This window comes from Maniola hyperantus, chromosome 22 (assembly GCF_902806685.2).
Source record: "Maniola hyperantus chromosome 22, iAphHyp1.2, whole genome shotgun sequence".
NCBI lineage: Eukaryota > Metazoa > Arthropoda > Insecta > Lepidoptera > Nymphalidae > Maniola > Maniola hyperantus.
Window position 1 is genome coordinate 2,567,604 of NC_048557.2, and position 15,153 is coordinate 2,582,756.

A 15,153-nucleotide genomic window follows, 5' to 3' on the forward strand; every position below is an offset into this window, starting at 1 on the left:
GCTAAAACACATTCTAAAATATTCGAAGAACTTTATGGGTTGTAACTTTAATTCTTCAAAAAGGTGGTGGTATTCACCCAGTTGTTTTCTGTACATAAATATTTCATTAACCCACACACGTCGACGTCGCCGTCGTCGACGAATTAAATTGCGGTACGAATTTTCTAAAAGATACATTTCTTCGAAATCCTCCATTTTAAAAATGCGTCTGCACTCTGTTAAGCCGCACAGTCAACTACAGAACAGAAGACCGGCAACGTCCAATGTCGGCACGTGTGTAAGCACATGCACGTCCGAATTACTCGTCCGAGTAGTTCCGTCCGCCATCGGCCGACAAAGTCGGTTTTGGTGTACGCCTACCGTAAGGCTGTATGACCGTCGGCTGCTCATTTCAACTGCAAAATACAACTATTTGAAACGATTATGTGAAAAAGAACCCATACCAAAACCATATCAACATGAATATTTGAATGTACCTCATGAATCTTCACAAGACTGCCTTATAGATACAGATGAAGACGAGGAAGATGACCAAGATGAAAATTAAAATAAATACACACGCTGGCACAATTAGCGGAACACAAAAATAGAAAAACTTAAGTAATGTATTTTTTTCGTAACACTGACCAGTTACATTACTTTTTTAATTTGAAAACGGAACTAATGTTCCGTTTTCAAATTAAAAAAGTCAACTAATGTCGACAGTCATTTTTTCATTCGTTTGGGTTAATTTTTCATTCATATGTCTATCAACTGCTTGGAAGTTGATTTTCTGTTTTCGTAAAGTTCGTAAATATCATTTGAAAAACATTGTACTGCAGTTTTATGAGGCTTTTGTGTTTTCTCGCATATTGATCAGTTACGAGCATCTAAGTATGCCTGATTTAACGCTATCAGAAATCATTAGAGCAGATGAAATGAGAAGAAATGGTCAATCCTGATCGATTGCTACAAGACCTCGTCGATTATTATCACCGTACAGATTGACAATTTCTCTAGGTCTACTTGATGGGAAATTCAAAAAAAAGGTTGAGTGTGAACATACGACACAGCTCGTTTCTTGACAATTTTTGCCATTCAGAGAATTGCTAATTTGATGGCGCTTTCGTTGGTTAGAGTTTCGCGACACGTTTGAAACCTTAATTCAAAACAATTCGCGCCTCACTGATATTTTCATTACCTTATTTCATATTTAGAAGGCGAAATTATTTCAAATCTGGAAGTTTCATCCGTGAATTAACTTGAAGCGTGGAATTTGCTATGCAATCGATACAACAATAAAAAAAAGAGTTTTGATAAATTATTAATCATATTTTAAATACATTGTTTAATTTAAAGCAGCTTCTACGCGAATCAGGGAGGTCCTTAAGATATTTAGTCGATCACGAGACAAAAATTTGCGCGCATTGGTCAGTTTAGGACAACCAACGGACAAATGGGACATGGTGATCATTTTATGAGTGTGGTGCTATCCACAATTTAAATTATGGTCGCATCGAAAAAAAAAATTAAAAGCCGTAGAAAAGATTTTGAAAAATGACTATAAAGCTGACTGCTATTTTTTACATGAAGATAAAGTCTACAAATGTCTTTTTTTGCCACTCCAGGAATGAAAGCAGCTATGGAATCATATCCAGAATACCTCGGAGTCGATGCAACATTTAAATTATTAAATATTCGAGCACCAGTGTATTTGTTAATAGTGGAAGATTCGAATGGCTGTACCTACTGAAATTGTTGGAGTATCCATTTTAAATACAGAAAATAAATATTCCATCGAATGGATGATGGATTGTTTTAAAAAAAGCCATCCATCATGGCAAAAAATAAAATGTGTCATGACAGACAAAGACTTGACAGAAAGAGACGCTATTCGATCTACATAGTTTATTGCCAGTAAAGGTTAACTTAATTATGTGTGCGTTTCATACGTTACGGTCGTTTAACAGAGAGATCACAACCGAGAAAAGAAATATTACACCGCTCGAAAGGGACGAAGCAAAAGCATCGTGTAAATTTTAGACGATGACCCTCCAACTTAAGAACGGTTTTTTTTAAATTTATATTGATCGTGCCAATGTGCTAGATGCTTTAAATCGTACGAGCAGACATGATAGCTCTGGTTCTAGGCCCCATTAATAGTGCGTTCGATACTTCAACTCCAAACTATAATCACACTAAGCATTAAAGCTCAACCAAGAGTAAATACAGAATAAGAGTAATAAGCTTGGTCGTATTTTTATTACCTCTGATATTTTAATGTAAAGCAATCTTCGACTAAGAAACGTAAACCTTTCCGAAAGAAGAGAAGATACCCAAGAGTACGTTTGAGCGTGCTCGAGCAGGCACGCAAGCTGCTGCAGTGTCAGCTGTGGTCTTAGGGTTGTAAAATTCTGCCTTCACATATTTATTGGAGTTTTGACCAACATTGAAACACTTCAGTATAGTACGCGGCAGAAAATATTGTTCATCGACCTTTAGAAAGAAATAGCGGTTTCGTAGAGCGTTGCCTCTGCCGTTGAGACCGACAAAACGACACTTAGGTAGGTATGAGGGATAGAGACTGTAACGTTGTATTAAATAAAATAATGTTTCTTTAAATTATCTGGCTTTATTTTAATATTTACACTTGGATTATCTTAGTAATTAATATTAATACAATGAGCTTAGTGTGCACGGCTCTGGCCAACTCTTACAAGTGAAAGTCTATCAATTGACGTTGACACATGACAGGTGACACCTACGTACGACATTGACAATTGGTCACTTGTCTATGAGTTGTCTCTGCTACATCATCCCCTTTTATTTTTTAAAAAAAATATCTACATAATCATCCAGTTACAATTTTGAAAAATTACTTACATATATCATCCCCTTTTAATTTTACATAACTAATCATCCCCTTTTAATTTTACAATTTACATAATTATTACTTAATTAATTTTATAATATTATTGTGCCACACTTCTTAAATTTACTACAATTATTGACTCTTAAACTACCCATTCAACCAGCGATGGACAGCCTGTCTGATTGAAACACAAAGTCTACGCCGCCGGTCGAATATGAAACGAGGTTCTACTATATTGTACATTATTTTTGTCTATTATTACATATGCTCTATATCCATTATATCTAACAATTTCGCCTTCTGACCAAATATTCTTACTTGGCTCTTTTTTGAACCAAACTTTTTGCCCTACAGTAAACCTACTTTTAAATCGACTTGTCCTATTATAATTTTTTATATTTCTAGTTTGTACATCATTAAACTGTTGAGTTACATTCTGATTTAACTTAGGTGTTAGGTATTGTGAGCTAACAATCAACTTAGTTTTTAAATTTCTATTCATTAGTAGCTGACTGGGGGAAAAATTTGTACCAGAAACGGGAGAAGCCCGATATTGTAATAATGCTAGCCTTACATCAGTTCTATCTTCGTGGCATTTTATTAGCATTTTCTTCGCAATTTGTACCCCTCGTTCAGCCATACCATTCGCTTGGGCATATCTTGGACTAGTATAAGTAAATTTAAATCCCCAATTATGTGCAAACTCTTTACATTCCCTCGAATCAAATGGAACATGGTCAGATATTATTTCTGCAGGTATTCCATGAGTACTAAAAATATCTTTTAATGTATTAATTACACTTGTAGCAGTTTTACTGGATATGTATTTTATCTCTAACCATTTAGAATAATAGTCATATACTACTAAATAACTTTTCCTTCTAAAGTCCATGATATCTATACCTAATTTTAAAAATGGAAGGTTGGGAACTTGATGTGATAATAACGGCTCTTTAACATTACTATTATAAAAAAATAAATAAAAAATAAAATAAAATGTTTTTATTTCGACCAACAAGGATCATATTGGTGTTAGTAATTACACGAAACTTAAACCTAATTGTTAGTAATTATTAATATTAGTGTTAGTAATTACACGAAACTTAAACCTATTTGTTAGTAAAAAATCTATAACTATTTAAATTAGGACAGGATCGATTTGCCAGCACGTGTATCATACAACAGTGATTCAAGTACTGGCAGTCGATCCTGTCAGAAAATACCTTCAGGAGGCCGTTGGGGCTGGACCGGACTCTACGCAACAGGGATGTGCACCGCTTTCGCATAGTAGTATAAAAACAGTCTACATGCGCCTCGGCGAACATCCCTGACGCGCTGCAGAATCTGGGCAGCCCCATCAGCATCCTGAATGCATTATTATATTGTACACGCAGGGCATTGTACTGCTTTTGCGTGTAATCGATCCACAGGCTGCTCGTGTAGAAGGAGGTGCAATATGCTCTGAAAAGAGTGATTTTGACGGCTACAGAACAACGAGCAAACCTGCGGACGATCATGTTCGCCCTAACAGACAACGCCCTGCGTTCTCTCTCTATATCTGGATCGTCTTTCAGGTCAGAGGATATAACATGCCCCAGGTATTTAAACTGCTCCACTCTCTTTAGTGGAGTCTCATACAGCTTTATAGGTGGTACAGTGGGAGGAAGTGTTTTTCCCCTGGCCTGAAAGACCATGCATTCACTCTTCTTGACATTGTAGGTCAAGCCGTGACTGTGGGCATAGGTCTCACAAATGCCCAACAGTTTCGTGATACCACAGACAGACGCACTCAGCAACACCATGTCGTCTGCATAACTAATGTTATTGAGACACGCTCCATCAATATGACATCCGACACGCGTACTGCTAAGTGCCTCTATCAGCGCATTGACGTAGAGGTTGAAAAGCTTAGGCGAGGTTAAGCCCCCCTGCCTCACGCCACACTCCAACCTATAAGGCCTAGAAAAGCTTTCCGACCATCGCACGACATTGACCTGGTTTTCATACCAAAATTTGAAGATCCTGTTAATTTCATCGGGCATTCCAGTATCTTTCAGTTTTTGCCACAGGATGTCGTAATTCACCAGGTCAAATGCCTTGGATAGATCGAGAAAACATGCGTAGACGGGGGTACGTTTTTCCGTATAGTACCGGACAGTTTGCTTAAGACACAATATGGCTGACTCTGTAGATAAACCAGGTCTGAAACCAAACTGGTTGTCATGCAGCTTAATGAACGTATCCAATTGTGTATTAAGCAAACCGTCAAGTACTTTAGCAACAACTGTAGCAAGGGAAATCGGCCTGTAGTTAGACTTGTCACAGATGTCCCCAGTTTTATTTTTCACGATTGGTACCACCACGGTTTTCATCATTATGATGCGTTTGACAAGAAAAGCATTTCTTAACATACTCTTCAATGTGAGAGTCCATATAAGGCCAGTAATACAACCTTCTAGCTGTCTGCTTCATTTTTGACATACCTACATGCCCTTCATGTAAAGTTTTAATGACATTCAATCTTAAACACTTCGGTACTATTAACCTATCATTATAGAAGACTAAATTATCGTCCACACTAAGTTCAGCTCTTAATTTATGATAACTTCTTATTACATCTGGAATATGAGAAATTTTGTCCGGCCAACCATTCTGTATAAATTCAATTATTTTTAATAACTCTTCATCTTTAGAACTTTCTGAGATTAATACTAATTTTTGTTCTTCTGTGCATTCTAATTTCTGTGCTAACCCTATACAGTGTATGACTTCATACATATAAGAATCATCTGTATCATTACACTCCTGATACGACCTTGATAACAAATCTGCTATGTACATTTGTTTACCTTGTAAATATTTAAATTCAAAATTATATTTTAATAACTTTAACTTTAATCTCTGTAGTCTAGGAGACGGTACCTCATGTAAATGCTTTTTTAATAAACTTTCTAATGGTTTATGATCATTAACTACGGTAATCTTATGACCATAGATATAATAATGAAATTTCTTAGTTGCCCATACTATACTTAACAACTCTTTTTCAATTTGGGAAAAATTACATTCTGCAGGTGTTAAACTTCTTGAAGCAAAGCAAACTGGTTTACCATTTTGAAGTAAACAGCATCCGAGACCACTCTTTGATGCGTCACACTGAATCGTTATAGGCAATTTACTGTTAAAATTCTGTAAAATGGGTGCTTGGCTTAATTTAATTTTAATATTATTATAAACATTTTCATGAACTTCCGTCCATAACCACTCAACATCTTTCTTTAATAATAACTGAAGCGTTGATGCAATATCAGCCAAGTTAGGTATAAATTTTCTTAAATAATTGACCATGCCAAGGAAAATCTGTAACTCTTTTTTATTATTGGGACTTTTCATATTAATAATTGCACTTACCCGCTCTGGGTCTATTTGCATACCTTTCTCAGAAAAAATATGGCCAAAATACTTCACCTCTTTTAATTTATATTGAAATTTATTCTTATTAAAGCGAACATTATGTTCTCTAGCCCGTTCAAAAACCTTTTTCAATATTGCATCATGCTCTTGTTCAGTTTCACCACATATTAACAAATCGTCACAGTACACTATCACGCCTGGAATATCTCCAAAGGCTGTTTCACTATATTTTTGGAAAATTTCCGGTGCTACTGATAAACCAAATGGCATTCTTAGGAACTTATAACAACCAAATGGACTATTAAATGTACATAAATCATTCGAATCTTCTGAAAGTTTAATATTATAAAAACCATCGGATAAATCTAGCACTGAAAAATACTTTTTATTACAAAGTTTAGTTATAATTTCATCAATGGTGGGAATCAAATGATGTTCTCTTATTAATACTTTATTAAGATCTTTAGGATCTAAACAAATTCTAAGCGAACCATCTTTCTTTTCTATAATAACCAAGTTGCTTACAAAACTTTTAGGGTGATCGACCTTCGCGATGACTTTGTGCTTCACCAGAGCTTCCAACTTGTCCGCAAGGCGATCCTTCAGTGCGTTAGGCACTCGCCGTGGGGGTCGCACCACAGGCTCCACGCCAGGTTGAATGCGTAGCTGCAGTGAGCTCTTAAACTCCCCGACTCCCTGAAACAGTTCGTTATTCATATTAACAATTGAGTCTTTACTCATTTTCATATTAGTATTAGTGCAACTTGTAAGTGTATTAATATTATTATTAGTATTTAAGAGCCTAAGCTTTACCAAAGAGCTTAGCCCTAGGATCGGTCTAACCGGTTCATTAATAATTAAAAACTCAGTGTTGAACCACTCATTGTTATTAATATTATTATTAGAATATACTTTTAATGTGACCTTTCCTATAGGAAATAATTTTCCTCCACCAAAGACTTCTATTAAGGTTTTTGTCTCAGACATTTTTATTTTTGTCTCATCATCGACAATTTTTTTAAGGTCCCGCAAACTCAAAACATTTATTTGGGCCCCCGTGTCACACTTAAAACAGACCCTCTTATTTTCAACTTGCAACAACGTATTCCATTCATTTTTAGTAAAATCTATTGAGTATACTAGTCATAAATCATGAATGTTATTAATATTATCCAGCTTTTGATTCTTAGACATACATCCTACACTAAAATGATTTAATTTTCCACATTTTAAACAAGTTTTTCCAAAGGCTGGACACTGCCTAGGACCATGTACCTTATTACACTTTTTACACTGATAATTGTTTTTATTCAAGTTATTTTTATAATTATTTTGACAATTTTTCTTATTATTAATATTATTATGGGGCCTACTATACTTAGCTTTGCTATTGTTGTTCGCCGGGGTAGTCAGCTGCCGGGTTGTGCTTGCTGCTGCCACCGCATTCACCTCCGAGCTGTGTAGCACCATAAGTTGCTGACTGGACAGCTCCGCTGATCGACATATGTCCAGTGCCTTGTCCAGTGTGAGGTCCTTAATTTCTAATAATTTTTGTTGCACTCGTGTCTGTTTCACGCCGATGACGAGTCTGTCCCGTAACATCCTGTCCTTTTGTTGACCAAAGTTACAGCTGTCTGCCAGTTTTCTTAAGTCTGAGTAAAATGTGTCAAAATTTTCTCCGTCTAGTTGTACTCTTCTATTAAAATTGTAACTTGCCATTACTTCATTACTTTTCGGCTTGAAATATTCGTCGAATAACTTGATAACTTCCTCTAATTTCGGTTTATCTTCTTTTTTTAATACGTTGAGGTATAGTTCCAGGGCTGAAGATCCAATGCAATTTAATAATAATGCTGCTTTTCTTGGTTCAGACAACTTCTCAAAACCCGCCGCCAGCATAAATATCTTAAACGAATCCTTGAATTTTTGCCACTGCTGCCAGCACGTATCCAAATCTTCCAGATCTATTCCTCGCGGCATCTTAAATTCGACACCACACATGTCGCCTTGCATCGTAGTCGTTGCCCCGTCAGCCATTGTCTTTGTTCAGTCCAAACTTGTAATCCGTTTTAATCTGATGTTTTGTTCGAAAACGGCTGCGCCATGTAACGTTGTATTAAATAAAATAATGTTTCTTTAAATTATCTGGCTTTATTTTAATATTTACACTTGGATTATCTTAGTAATTAATATTAATACAATGAGCTTAGTGTGCACGGCTCTGGCCAACTCTTACAAGTGAAAGTCTATCAATTGACGTTGACACATGACAGGTGACACCTACGTACGACATTGACAATTGGTCACTTGTCTATGAGTTGTCTCTGCTACAGAGACAACGCTCTACAAAGCCGAAATCTCAAGGTACCGAAAGGTAAGACGGCAAAACACTCGTTTCGATACTGAGTCTGATATATTAATAAAACCTTCCACAGACGACGCAGCATCCACTAAAATCAAATTATATAAAAAGTTAAAAAAAAAGTAAAGTCCTAACTCGGAAATTCATCAACGCTCAAGCTCAAAGATTTGAATCCAGAAAGCTTAAATTTTGCAGAGATTTTCTAATGCAGACAAGGGATAAGGCCGGATTATTCAAAACTCCCGCGGAAGCGAAGTCTACCAAATTCCAATAATATAAACATTTCTTTAAACCATAGTAATGAAAATTTTAGGGTTAAGAATTCTCCGTTATGAGTAGCTAATTTACGGGGATTCCAAACCACACTTTGTGCGGGGTAAAATGAGCTTTATGATGTGTGTTGTTAGAGTTGAGTTTAGGTTGTGTAATGTGTGAAATGGGACGATTTCGTGATATTGTCCATTAGTAGAGCTCTCGCCTGGTGTGTGTTGTATGGTGTGGGGGGTCAGATGGTCTGGTTTGACGTCACGCGTTGTAAATTTGTAAGGTGGTTTTTGTATTCCAGACCAGTGACGTGATGGGCTAGTGTCCATTAGTAGAGCTCTCGCCTGGTGTGTGTTAGTATGGTGTGGGGGGGGTCAGATGGTCTGGTGTTGAAAATCTGTGACGTCATGCGTTGTAAATTTGTAAGGCGGTTCTCGCATTCCAGACCAGCGCTTGGGCAGCGCCGCGCCGGAGACCGCTGACGTCACGCTGAGTTGCGATTGTAAATTTGTAAGGCGGTTCTCGCATTCCAGACCAGCGCTTGCGTGGGCAGCGCCGCGCCGGACTACATGATCTAGTTCCCAGAGGAGCTTATCGCTGTTGGCCCTGTGTGCGTGTGGGGTATTTATTCGACGAGCGGGGGACTGGCGGCATGATAGAACGGTTGTGCGTGCGCGCATGCATACATATTATGGAGCATCATCGTTATAATAGTTCAAAACCGATGATGGATCAGGTGGATCCATCGTCACCGCCGCCACCGCTCGCTTCAGCTGAGCATAGAGACACACCGCAGCTTCCTCAGCAGCAGCAGCACTATACAATGAGAGTGATTGATGTCGGTGCTAGTGAAAGAAGAAAAGCGGCATTATTTGCAGTGGCGTCGGCGGCGCTGATGGCTGAGGGAGGAGTAGGAGGAGGAGGAGGAGGACGAGATGAGTGTGGATCGGAAATGAATAGTCGGTTGTTTTATCCCGCATGTTTGTATCCCATTTTCAGTTCGAAAGTGAGTCGATTACACACGTATGAAGATTGGCCCATGCGTATGCGTCAAAGGCCTCAGGAGCTCGCCGAAGCGGGATTTTTTTATACGGGTCGCGGTGACATGACTCAATGTTTTCATTGTGGGGGTGGGTTGAGACATTGGGAGGACACTGATGACCCGTGGCGGCAGCATGCAAAGTGGTTTGGTGGATGTGGATATCTAAAGGCGAAGCGTTATGAAATGTTGCGACGTTAATATATTATTTGTGTGTGCGCGAATGTGTCTAAAAGCGAAGCGAATTGTATAATCTATATGAATGCTATGGGATTGTTGAAAAATAAAAATAAAAAATTGTTTTAAAAAGTGTATATATTTCTTATTATATTATTTTATAATGCCCCCAAGCTAGTGTATTTACATTGTCCTGGCTGATGAATCGTTTATCATCGTCGCTAGACAGGATTTTTTTCCTTTTTATTTGAGTGAATACATTGTGCTTATCGCTAGTGAACGTGTACATATTGTCATACTTAACATAGTTAGAATCTAAAGCTATTCTATAATTTTCAAAATGTAATTTTCTCACTATAGCCGCGGAGGTGCCTTTATTTTTTTTTACAGTTAAATCACCCTGTAAAATATAACTATACATTTTTGATCTTAAACCTATGAACTCTTCGATGATGCGTCCATTGTTTTCATCTTTCATGAGTCCAATCACTTTCTTATTTACTAGGGGAAGATTATAAATATTGTTTTGTGGAAAATCCGAGGTGTCGAATTTGGTGTCCAAGTCGTGTCTAATATCTTCGTAGAAATTTAACGTTTTAATCTGGTAAATAAACGAGTCGGTATCCGTGTAGAGCAATTGTTCATTGTTTTTATATATTTAGGTTGCATGTACGAGTAGTGGAACTCGTACATGAGCTGTTTTGAGATTTCCAGTACACTGAATCCCACATAGATTGGTTTATTATACAATATTTTTGTTTTGTTCATTTGCACAGCTGCAAAATTTTCCGAGAAGACTTTACAGCTGTGAAAATTGGGGCGAGCGATGTATCTCTCTGCGCCGTATTTACATTTACCTTTTGTTTTCACATCACTCCACACGGTGCAGAGTTTGACATCGACCCGTTTGGCTACATTTTCTATTGTCTTCCCAAACACTGAGTTTATCATCAATTTAAAGAAGCATCGCTCAAACGAGTTTTCCGCTAGTGTTCTTTTTCTAGTGTTTAATTCAATGTAGGGTTTGAGCCATGCCGATTGATGGAAAGACAATATTCTATGGATTTTCTTACAAACTAAACCATATTCTATACATTGTTTCAAGTTTATATAGTGCATTACATAATTATGTTTGTCGGTGAGTGTTAGTAAAAGTTTTTTATTTTTACCGTTAGGTGGTTTTTTTGTTTCCGCACAAAATGGATAGTCGTTGTGTAAATCGTGTAGCGATTGTGGATACTCCAAGTCCACTTCCAAAATATATCCTATATCTGAATCGGCGTGTTGCGCCAATATATCAAACGAGGTGACATCACTATCCGATAACCAAACAAAGTTGCCGTATGGTAAAAATTGACTCATTGCATAACCGTACAAATTGTTGACGTCCAAGTACACGATGAAATTGCTTTCATCTGCAGTGGTGGTGGTGGTGGTGGTGGTGATTGGATTTGTGAAGCTATTGGTGGCTTTGGCGTGTCTTTTGACAACTTGACTTACTCCACCCCGAATACCGGATTGTAAAAATTGTATAATTTCATAATCGGTCAAAAGTTCAAGGTTTACACCCGTCTGCTTTAACATGGCATCCCACGAAAGACCGGGTGCCGTTAAATATCTACACGGGTCCAGTGTATAAGAGGTTAGACAAATATTGCGGAAATTTTCAAACACTTCAGCCAACAATAAAACGTCAGTTTTCAAGTATAAATCGCAATATTCACCCAAGGTATTAATATTGAATTCATTCCATATTGTTTGCGCGTGTGTGTAATCGTTATCGGAAACATGCGTCTGTGTTAATGCACTATAAAATAATTGTTTTTCAGGCAGTGACTCGTCATCGAGCCTACCCCAACAATCGACATACTCGTACGGATAAACGCCTTTGCGCGTTAAAAGATTCATTTGATGGGGGTTTTTAAAATATCGGGACAGTATTTGAAATTGACTAGCTGACAAATTTTTCACCAATTTATCCAAACTGGTGGACATGAATTTAAACGAGTCTACAAAACGGATGTTGATTGTTGTGCTAGTAGGACCGCTCTCATCATCATCATCATCATCATCATTATCTGTAGCTTTAAAACATAATTTTTGACTGAATGAAATATATTTTTCTTTATGTAGGTAGTGGAATGCATTCAATACGCTCCCCACCTCTTGCGGCCAACTCCTTAATAAATAAATGACTATCGTATCCGGTTAAATTATGAAAAAAAATAGGGATATAATTAGGTAGGGTGTATTTCAAATTGCATTGTTGGTGTGCTACACCCCTAATTTTCCCGGTAAGGTGACAATGATCAATCACTTTTTCATCTGTTGCTAATAATGGCTGTTCACAAATATGACAGTGAGACGACGACGACGCATTGTCTTCTAATATTTTTATACTTTCGGTTTTATCATATGGAATAATTTTAGAGTAAATATCGGCTATACGACTCGCGTCACTATATATGTTATCAACAAATTTTATGACGCAGTCTTCACCGCGGTATGTTACGAACTTTGATAACGCGTCATTGTAATTACAATGAATGTAATATGCGAATGCGCAAGGTATGTGCTCGTGAGAATAATATGTGTTTTTCATTTCATTTGTTTTAAGCGGTTTTAAAATTGATTCGAAATCGGCATAAATGACAAACGGCACCGACAGCTGGTGGCTATAATTTTTAAAACTTAAATACCTGTCATCGGCAGAAGGCACTTCTATTAGAGTTTTCTGACATCCCAAAGTTGTGTGACGTTGAAGTTTACACTCACTCGCAAAATTTTGCAAACAACCATTACAGAAAAAAATTTTATTCTTATGACTAGTGATTTGAGCGCGCAACAAACGGGACATATTTTTTATATAACAATAATGGGATTTATTATTAGAGTAGCCCTCCTCATAATACAATAGATTTACATGTCGATTGTAGGGTTTCGCCTGTGATATGTAGAGGGGTGCAATTATTTTGAATTTATTATTTTCAATCCCGTAAACGTTCACGTTGATTTCATTCATGATTTCGAACCGTTTAATGCCCCCAATCGATACGGGTAAATCTATTGTAGACGTTTTGAGGAGCGTCTCATAGTGCGGATATGAGGATACACGATCCGAGTGTGAGCCGGCCGGACGAAGGGCACTCGTCACGGCCCAAAAAAAGCACGCATTGTGCTTGTTCTTCACGTTCACACACGCGTTTTTATTTTTAATCCATGCTGGAAGTGGAATGTAGGAGGAGCCACCCTTTAATGGCACATATTTATTAATATTAACCTCCAAAAATTCGATTTTCTCCAAGCTCCAACCGCTGTCCCTCTCTTGAAACTCACCACATTTGCTTATAATTTTGGCGCACACATCCTCATAGTATAACGATAGATCCGATGAATTTTGCAAATGAACATTTCTCGTGTTAAATGATTTCAAATCTTTTGCAACTTCATCTCCTTTTATTAGAACATACGTGCAAAAAAGTTCCAAATTTGCTTTAATATTAATATGTTCCGCACACTCCATTTTCAATAATTGTTTCACTTTGTTGGCAACCCTTTTTAAGTACACGTCCGGCGTTAATGTACTTGATGCGGAGCCATTTATTCGGTAACTTATTATCCGACATTTGAATGCTGAATTCACCACATACGTGAAATAATCTTCACCGTCATTTTGTTTGCACAACAACTTGTGACGTTTGGTGCGTGAATGAGCAATAAGTCGATTGCTTGCAACTTCGACATTACAAAATGGACATTCATACATTTTGGCGGCGGCGGCGGTGGCGGCGGCGTGGTGAAAAACGAATTTTATTCACACGACAGCGCGGCGGCGGCGGCTCTCTCCTCCTCCACAACTATGATTAGTTTTAGACAGTTATACATATTATATACAAGCGGTAGGGGGCAGTATCGACATGTATATTATTATGTGTGGTGCAGTATTATTATTTAATGGCTGTATACGCGCACCACAATAACTGCCGTTTTTTTATTCCATCTACATAGAATTTTATGCCGCACCGTCTGCGAGTGTGAAATTAAATTATTGTTTTCCACCTCAACATTGCAAAATTGGCATTTATACATTTTGCGCACAAGTTAATGAAAACAAACTAGTAGTTAGGTAGTTAGGTAGGTAGGTAGGTAGGTAGGTAGGTTCTTGGGTAGGTGGCTAGCTAACACCGTTATTGGTACACTGTCGGCTCGCAACTAAGTTGTATTCCCAGTTGTTTGAGGATTATACATATATATAGTCATATGACATATGTAGGTGTGTAATTTTGCAATGATGCCACTGTGCATAATATAATAGGAGCGGGATAACATACATTTAATTTCGTCAGGTTATACCGCGGTAAAGGCAGGATGTTGTGGTTTGTCAAATGATAATAATATTATTGTATTCAAAATAGATATACCAATGATGAGAAGAAATAAATAGGTCACAATAATAATTAATAGCATTACATTTTAATTTAATTAAACGTACAAAATTTTATCATAATAACAATGAACAATAAAATATATGTTCTATGGCATAACATTTGAGTTCATTATCTACAATTGATGTTTTATCGTGCATATTGTCTACAAACGCGTGAGCGTCATACAATGTTTTCACATGGTTTTGCTTGAAACGTTTCCTAAAGAATTTCATTCGATTCTCATAATAACCTTTGATTTTATGCAAGTGACATAAACGTGAATCGATACAATGCAACAAGTAATTTAAACACTGCCATTCTCCACGATGAATACACATCGATTTCGACTCCCCGTGAATTAGAATGAATTTCTTTTTAATGTTTTCATCGTCGTCGTCGTCGTCGTCAGACCAGATTACATGATATGTTATTCGTTGCATCATTGATGATGATGATGATGATGATGATGATGATGCTGCTGGCGGTGGAGTGCTGGAATCGGACTCGAAGAAGAACCGCGAGATTTCAGAGGCGTTCTCCACAATGATTGCATCCCATTCGTTTTTAGTTAGTGTAATTTGATCACCAATGTTAACGGCCACATCCAATAGTTCCTCGT

General features: G+C 37.4%; 2 protein-coding genes and 1 long non-coding RNA gene across 3 annotated transcripts in view; 2 read left to right on the top strand and 1 right to left on the bottom strand.

Moving 5' to 3' along the window:
• Positions 1-15,153, top strand: part of LOC117992689 (uncharacterized) — a 342,159-nt gene that overhangs the window by 139,780 nt on the left and 187,226 nt on the right. The gene's annotated exons all lie outside the window — the stretch shown is intronic.
• Positions 6,868-8,302, bottom strand: LOC138403887 (uncharacterized). Its single transcript, XM_069506011.1, has 2 exons — positions 7,644-8,302; positions 6,868-6,961 (listed from the first exon to the last, which is right to left on the bottom strand). Exons 1-2 carry the CDS (start codon positions 8,300-8,302, stop codon positions 6,868-6,870), a joined length of 753 nt encoding a protein of 250 aa, XP_069362112.1.
• On the top strand, positions 8,851-9,803 carry LOC138403895 (uncharacterized). Its single transcript, XR_011238018.1, has 3 exons — positions 8,851-9,117; positions 9,250-9,318; positions 9,407-9,803. It is a non-coding gene; the product is annotated as an uncharacterized lncRNA (long non-coding RNA).